The following is an 8,970-nucleotide window of genomic DNA, read 5'->3' as shown; positions in this document are numbered from 1 at the left end:
TTCAACCCACCACTAAAACTAAGTAATAAAATTAAGCAGTATCAAGTTTGCATCTTTTTCGTTTTCTAATCAGTTCTTTACAGCTAGTAAATTGAGCAACAAATTGTAGTCATTAGTTTTTAATTTCAAAATAAAGTTAATAAATCTATTCGTTTAGAATTTGCATTTTAGTATAGTATTAAACCAGTTAAAGAGAATTATCAAAAAAAAAACTTATATAAAAAACTCTATACATTTGAAAATAGTAAAAATTAAGTTTTATTTTAAAATATTGTTCACCAATTAAAACATGCGCATTAGAAAATCGAAAATTATAAATCAATAAATATTCGAATTTACAAACAGCGTCATTACTCATGAAACGTCCTCAAAGCACTTGAAAGCAAACAACTTTTACATTATAGCGATAAATTTTATCCAAACGTAGCAATAACTTTAAACAATTTTAGCAGTATATTCTAAATGGAATTTTTGATTCCTTACGAAAAAAGTTACCCACATAGAAAAGGTATTTACAAAAAAGCTTTGATAGTTTTAATCGTTTTTGTTTTGTTAATTGTGATTATCAGTCTCAGTAAAAAGAGTGAGGCTGATGCAAGCACTAGTAAAATACCCGAGGTTGAAAATAAACCTGGTTTGTTTGACGATTTGAAAATAGGAGAAGTGGGGAATGTAAAAGATTCCACTGGCAAACTCACAGGTGACAAGATTTTGTTAAAGATCTCCGACAAAGGTAGTTTTTACTGAAAAATATGTTATAATTTGAATGGAAATAGTAAAGTTTGTCCTTTTTTGTTTTACTTATGAATCTTTAGTTTTTCTTAATAGTACAGCAATTAAAGATCAATACTTAAAATAAAAAGAAAAATGTAGTTTTTGTTTTTTTTAATTTATTATGCTCAACTAGTTTACTTAAGAAGCCTTATTCCTATACAGATTCATTAGATTAAGACTTATTTCATTGCAAAACAACTAAATATCAAAAAAACTCAAAGAAAAAACCGCAATAACTTTTAAGTATGTATACATATACACTTTTGAATTATACTTTTGTATTTAAACCAAAACGTATCAACTTAAAAAAATAACTATTCAAATTCAGTTTTTAAAGAACATAAAAAAAATTTAAAGTGTGCAAATCTATTAACTTCAAACACTGCGAAAACAAAACAATTTGTTCAAAGGTGGGCACGGAGTGAGGTTCTTGGTGATCGCGGATTGCGGAGGAGTTGCGACTCCTCCGTTCTACACGGAAGCTCAGATGAAGCTGGCACGCGCAATGGACGCCTACTCGCAACGAGCCGGTTCCAGCTTCATTCTCTCCCTCGGTGACAATTTCTCACCGGCAGGAGTTACGGACTTGAACGACAGGAGATTCGTTGTAAGTTGTTTTTGACACTTCTTTAAAATTTTAGCTGCTTAAACATAAACTTGTACACTTAAATCTTAAAGCTTTTATGTTGGAAAACAAGTAAAACATCTTGTTATTAATTTTAGTATTATTTTAGCTGTAAACTATGTGGTTTTGACGATAATTTTTTTTCAAGGAGTAGTTAAACTAGTTTTTAGAATAACCAGAATACAGAAAAAGTAGAGTTAAAAAAAAAGAAAAAACTTGATAAGTTAAATATACTGAAAATGAATGATATGTTAAATTTACTTTATTCTATCCGTTAGTAGTTAGTTATTTTATTTTATCAAAGGCTATTAGAAGTCTCAAAAGTTTTGAAAAAATTAGCTCAATAACCTTTAAATTATCCAATGAATACAAAAAAAAGTAAAGTTTATATTGAAACAGTCATTAAGTAAAATCTTTAGTCGTTTTAATAAGGAAGCGTTTATGTTCACAAACTAAAACAAATCAAATTTTATATTTTAAAATGTTTCTTTAAGTTTTAAAACTCTAGAACTTTCAATTATATTAAAAATAAAACTTAATTAGTTGTTTTCTAAGATTAAAAATGAAAAACGAATCCAAATTTCTACACTAAGTTTAAAACATTTTAAAAGCGATATATTATATGGTGTTCTAATTTATTATATGTTTTATAACATGTAGTTTAGAGAGCTTTAAAAGAAAAGACGTTAATAAATATGAAAATAGTTTAAAAGCAAAAGTATTTGTTTTAGCCTCTAAAATGTATACCAAACATAAAAAAAATTAAAAGTTTATCATTACCTAAACTTACTACAAAGCCACATTAATTAATGCGTTGTTTCTTTTTGAATTTTAGTTATAACTTTTCGTAGTTCAACAAAATTTTTGCATTTTGAAGAAATAATAGTATTAAACAGTTGCTAAGTTTTCATAAAACGTACATAAACATGGTTTTAAAGCACGATTAATAGCCATTATTGTTAAAAATACTACTCTAGAACAAATTTGATAGTTTTTTTTAAAGTTATTAGTAACAAATTTATAAACGATTGTCAAAACAAGATGTTTGAGTACAACAACAAATAACACAATGCTATAATAAAAAAGTAGAATATTTCAACAATACTGTTTACAAAATGAACTTCGGTTTTAAGAAATCTTTTAATTAAAACTTTGAAGAAATGATGACTTTTTAGCAGCTGCACCACTTTAGTAAAATGTTTTAATCGTAATATCGCTCGAGGTTTATTAAAACTGTTTTTGTAAAATACAATTTAATTTTATGTAGTAACAAAATCACATGCTCAGGTTTTGACCAAACTTCACTGCCTCTGTGCAAACCAATGAGAAATGTTCAAATTGTGCCTATACTGTTGTAAACATTCTTTAAGTCTCACAGAACAACTATTCAGCTTTTTTACCAGTTTTTGAAACATATTAAAGCAAATTTGAATAGTCAGTGTTTAGAATAAATTTTTCATTATAATTATACTTAAATAGCAAAGTCATGTTTTTATCAAAATCGAAAAAAATTAAGCTAAGCTTACTAATATTGACAACGCGAACACAATAAAAACTTTGTATAAATACATTGCATTACTTGTGTTTAATAGTATTTGAATTTCCGTTATTCATTTATATTTTCTTCTCTTAAATATAACTAATAATTCATTAGTCTCACAAAACATTTTTTTAACCAAATAAGAAGTAGATTATCGATTTTACAACAACGAAGCAAACATAATAAATAACACATTTGAATGTAGTTTGAATATAGAAAAGGTTGCAAGCTTTTTAAAATAAATTTAAATCTAATGAACCTTGTGCACAATGAAGAAGTTGTTTTAAAGCTTAAATGTTTGTTTTACTAATCAAATACTTTTGTACTTTGAAATAAATATTGTTTTTGTCGTCTAGAAATTAAATAGGTTACTTTAAAAATAAATGATTGACTAAAAAAAACTTGTGAGATGACAAACTTACGGATTAAAAAAAGTAATTGAAATTTTTTAATTTACTTTAATACTAGAGTATATTGATAGTCAAAATAAACTTTAATTTACTGCGATGTTTGAATATTTTTTATTGCGCTGTATTTCTGTTGTATTTATATTGATTAATCATGCACAAAAAAAAAATTAATATATTTAACAGTTTTGATCCCGGAACTTTTATTTTTTTTTACCTTAACATTTTACATAAAGTGTATGGTTATAATTACTTATTCATATTGTGTATTTTAAACTCTTATATCTTTTTATTCATAATTCTTATAGAAACATTTGTACATAACTTCTTTATAAATATCTACTCTTTTAGAACCCCTTCGAATAGTTTTGTTTAATTAACATAGATAAACGTTTTTAGTTGTTATAAAAAAGTAACTGTAAAATTGTTGGTATAACAGTTCAACGAACTTGTTTTTTGTTAAAAATTATCACTATTTATTATTATATTTAACACTTATAATAGTTATATAAGTTTTTTCAAGCTATCGTCAGTCCATGTTCTAATATTAAGTTTTCTTTTGTAATTTCTACACAATTAATACTTCTATTCAAGCTGTACTAAGGATTTGCCACTGGTCTACCCTATGCTTTGTTAATACTAAGTATTCAAGTAAAAATTTTTTTAAATTTACTCAACTAGTATTTTTTTTTGTATTGTAAGGACACATTTGAAGACCCGTTCGGGTTGCCCGGGTTGCAAGTACCATGGTACATTGTGGCGGGCAATGACGACTACAGAGGAAACATTTCGGCTGAAATGCAGTACAGCCAAGTTTCACAGTAAGTGTTTGTAAAGTATAGTTTTGTTTTACTAAATGTATGCACATAATTAATTAAATTAAAAAAGCTTAATTGACAAACTCAATAAGTAATTCGTCAAGATTTAAATTAAAAAATGATACTTTCGGCTAAATTTAGCTTTGTAAATTTGTTACATCTAACTTCAGTAAAAGGACTTGAAAATCACTGCTTAACCATAGTATTTAAATTAAAAGCAAAATTTTGTTTTTAAACGTAAAATTTTAACGTGTGTATAACATTTAAATATCAAATTAAATTCAACAGAATTAAAGTGCAACTTAACTTTCAACAATTCAAAATCATGCATTTAGTTTATAAAACAAAGTTTTAAGAGGTTTTTGGTATTTAACTTTGTATTACGTATTGAATAAGCAACTAGCTGTTTTATCCAAAACAAGTATATAATCAACGTTGTATAAATTAACTTCTATAAAAACTTAAATTTCTATAAAATTAAACAAACGAATTTATTATTTTAATTTTTAGACATATAAAAAAATATTATGTATCTCTTTTTAAAAAATTAAATAAATTTAATTTAAAACAAATGCGTAATACGATTTTTAGACGGTGGAACTTTCCGAAAACCAACTATGTCTTATCTGGACAGTTACCCGGTAATAACGGCTTGACAATAGAAATTGTCATGATAGACACAGTTCAATTGTGTGGGAAATTGTCACTAGATGGCAGGTTAAAACCACAAGGTCCAGAAAATATTACAGAAGCCGAAGAAATTTGGAAATGGATTGAAAAAAAACTAAGTACAAGCGAGTTGGTTTGTTGCTAGAGTTTAAACGCGTACTTATATTTTAACTATTTATTCTTAGTAGTGTTTTCGTTTGACAATAAGTTCAAAGGCAATGTTAAACAATAAAATAAAATATTTTTATTTTTGATGATAAACTACTGTTTACTGCGATATGTTATTAATGTTAAAAATACCTGTAAAAGTTGCTTAGCTTTTACCGTTCTTTAAAATTTAAGCTTTTTTATTTTCATAATTACTAACGTTTTTTAATGATACAATTCCAAGAAATCAAATTTTGTTTTAATTGTTTTCTTGGATATTTTGTATAAAAATGATTAAAAAAAAACTGAGCAGTTCTAATAATAAAATATTACTTTGAACATAGCTAGAAAAATTGAAGCTTTAAAGTGTTATAAGATAAAGTATTGAGCAACTTTTTTGCCAACGTTTTAATAAAACTATCATAAACGTTAAAACTGAAGTTCTAAAGAAAATTTATTGTAATAAATACTGTTAAAATCATTTCAGCGAATAAAATTTAAACAAATTTTCTAAAAAGTAAAAATTAAGCAGCTAGTCATAAACTAAGTTAGTCCGAAATTTTATGAGTTTTAACGAGGTTTAATCAAAAATCTACATGTTTTATAATAATTGCTTACAAAGTACATTCATGAATAAAAATTACGAAATTTACTTTTCTTCTATGGCTTTGTTTTTGCATGAAATTTAATTAAGTCATCTGTTTTTTATTTTAGCATACGTAAAAACTATTTTACAACATATTCGAACAGAAATAAAAACACATTCTATGAAACTTCCGTATGATTTTTTTACTATCTGATAAAAAAAACGTATTTGACATATGTTTGCATAATATTATTAAGCTGAAGCTGTGTAACAAACAAGTGATTCTATTGGATAACCTCAAACTTTGCTTTGAATGATTATTGGCCAATAAAAAAGTGTGTATTGAGTTCAAATGATTTCGCTGCGTTGATTTTTTAGCAGCTTGTTTGTTGGACTTCGATCTCCTCGTTTGCAGACATAAATCACAAAGTCATTCGGGCGTGCAAAAAAGTGAATTTCCTTAGGAAAAACATGTCGCTGCAAAACCGCTAGAACTCATGTTTGCGAGCGCGGCAGACAAAAACAAATTCCTTTTCTGATCCAAAGTCCAACTTTGAAGAACTTTCTTCCACTTGGACTTTCTTAATGACGTGCGGGTTGCACTGCTGCACGTGATATCAATCTCGTACCTGCTCCAAGTGTTTTTATTTTGATTTTTTTACACACGAAACGCTGTTTTCATTCAAGCGCGCGCCTGCTCATGTGACATTTCGCTTTCCGTGAAATTAAGATGAAAACAAGATGTTTGTTTTTGTACACACACACACTTATGCGATAATGTTATATTTTATTTCGCCTAGTATCTTCGATTAAAAGTTTATCTCTTTAAATTTTATTTAAATTTAAAACTACAGTTGTTTTATTCAAAGCCAAAAGCTTAATGTTATGTTGAAGGTTTTCACTTGTTATTTTAAAATAAAGTCAGCAATACTTAAACAACAACATGTGTTGAAATAAAATTAAAAAGTAATTTAAAAATAGAAAACACGCACATGTTAACGATTTGTTTACATGAAACTTTTACACTGTTCAGAACTTTTTCAAAATTATTTTTATTTAAAATTTCCAACTGGTATTTAAACTAAAAATTATTGTACAACAAACTTTTTAATATTAAACTTTGCTCTTAAATAGTAAATTTAAAACTTTTGTAGTTAACTGTAAGAAACCTTGTTTGTATAAATTATCTATTTTGCATATAATCGCTTAGTTTATAGTAAGAAATTGTTTAAATTATAAATATTAAAATTATTTCTAAAATAAGCGTATGCTTTTAAAATCAATTACAATGGCTAACTTTAAAAGCTATACAGCGAAAATGATTACATTATTTTTATTTTAGGTCCGTTATAAGACTCATAATATAATAAGCAAACTAAAAGTTAATATACCATTTGTTTATGTTTTTTATAAAAATTAACTAAAAATATTTCTAAAAATTGTTAATTGTATGCAAGATAACAACTATTAAGCTTTAATAATAACGTTAAACTGCATCCTGATGTATGACTCGATAACCGAAAGACTTTTTCGTACATTAGGTCCTTAGACCAAACTTTTTGAGCGCTTTTTTTCGTTCAATAAACAATAACAACAATGCTTCTCATAACTTTTACTCACTTAATTTGTGGTATTATTTTAAAAAATAAACAACTTTTTTTAACTTTTGGCAAACAGTTCAGATTATCTGATAGTAGCCGGTCACTACCCAGTCTACTCTGGCGGCATGCACGGAAGTACAAAGTGCTTGCAGGAACGGTTGCAACCCTTACTAGAAAGATATCGGGTTTCGGCTTACATGAGCGGCCATGATCACAGCATGCAGGTTGTGCAACAGTAGCAGTATTTTGAAATTGATTATTAAACAGTAAGCGTTGATTTTTTGACAACTTCACGTTTCGCTGGGTTTCATACACTCTGATGATATAAAAGTTTATATGTTCTGATAAAAAAAACTATGTTATCACAATAAAAAAAATTATTATTGTTGCTATATTAGTTAAGGGTTTGTTTTTGTTAAAAAAATTCAACTAGAACCATAAAAAAAAATTTTTTGTTAGCATTTAGCTTGGCTGTAGTATTAATTACTTTTTGTAAATAAAACGTTTCTTATTCACTTATTAACAGGAAAATTTTTGCATAAAAATGTATATCAACTTGTTTAATGCATATAAATACATATCAAAAGCAAAGTTGCCATATTAAAATACTTACCTATTTAAGTAAACTAAAAACGCTTATGCTACAAAACTTCTGTTTTGTTTGCCTATATTAAACTTAACAAGCTTTTAAAATACATTTAATTGTGTATTTGTATCTTTTATTAGATAATAGATTTTTAAGTTTAATTTTTTTGTTTTAATATAATGTTTATAACTTATGTTTGAATTTTTTTTAAAGTTATAAAAATACTTTAAAGCAGCTAAACCATTTTTTTACATTTTAGTAAAAAGTAATTTTTAAACAGTTTAGATTTTTACTATCAATAAACCTTTAATTGTAGTAAAGAATTTCTTACATACAAAAATGCTTCATAAACAAAAGCAACTTATAATCATATTAAAAAATAAACACATAAAGCTACTAAACTTGAAATAGAAACAAAAATTACACATAAAACTAATATTTGTACTCATTTATTTTGTTATGCAATACATTACCACAAAGGTAAGTTTTGAACTCATTTTACTTCAATCGACTGTATCGAAATAACTCACACAAGTTCAAACGTATATTACAACAACCGCTAAGTGATCAAGTTGAAATGACATTCGTACACGTTTCTGCGTTCAAGTTGAAATGACACTCAGCTAACACCCTTACTTCTTCCGCAGCACATAAAGTCGCCCGGGTCGGGCGGCGTCCACTACTTTGTCACCGGAGCCACGTCGCCGGTCGAGGACAAGCTGCAGCACCTGGACGGCGTGTACAAGGACACCAAGTTCTTCTGGACCAACTACCTGGACCACGGCAAGGCGGCGTTCACGTACTGCGAGGTGGGTGAGCGGGAGATGAAGGTCGAGTTCGTCACTTCGCAGGGGGTCGTCATCCACACCGCCACCCTGCTTCCGAGAAACTGAAGCTGAAAGTTTATTTAGTTTTTACGGCTCGAGTAGTAGTTTGTTAAATTTGTTACTTGTGTTTTTAACCGCAATTTTTTTTAAACGAATTTTATGTTGTTTTCTTATTTGTATAAGCATTGTTTTAATCGTGATACATACAACTGATGTTTTTTAAATAAAAAAAAAAAATGATTATTCTTTAAAAAAGAAAATAATAAAACTTTATATAGAATTAAAAACGTATTTTATCTTTTATATACCAAAAGTTGTTCAGTTTTTTAGTACAAGCTAAGTTCATATAGGTAAACTTTTAAAACAGTTTATATATTTTAGCGCAAAGTA

The 8,970-nt window shown here is 27.1% G+C and overlaps 1 protein-coding gene across 2 annotated transcripts; it reads left to right on the top strand.

Moving 5' to 3' along the window:
- Window positions 1-413: 413 nt before the first annotated feature.
- Window positions 414-8,970, top strand: LOC145842395 (tartrate-resistant acid phosphatase type 5-like). 2 transcript variants are annotated; one of them, XM_082949826.1, is made up of 6 exons: window positions 414-700; window positions 1,185-1,381; window positions 4,049-4,167; window positions 4,756-4,962; window positions 7,244-7,391; window positions 8,401-8,970. In XM_082949826.1, exons 1-6 carry the CDS (start codon window positions 463-465, stop codon window positions 8,644-8,646), a joined length of 1,155 nt encoding a protein of 384 aa, XP_082805952.1. In that variant the 5' UTR covers window positions 414-462; the 3' UTR covers window positions 8,647-8,970. The 2 variants fall into 2 exon arrangements, with proteins under 2 accessions (XP_082805952.1, XP_082805951.1); XM_082949825.1 differs by having other exon boundaries at window positions 414-733.

This window comes from Thalia democratica, chromosome 8 (genome assembly GCF_965202585.1).
Source record: "Thalia democratica chromosome 8, ktThaDemo2.hap1.1, whole genome shotgun sequence".
In the NCBI taxonomy this organism is placed as follows: Eukaryota; Metazoa; Chordata; class Thaliacea; order Salpida; family Salpidae; genus Thalia; species Thalia democratica.
This window is presented reverse-complemented; position numbering and strand designations above follow the sequence as displayed.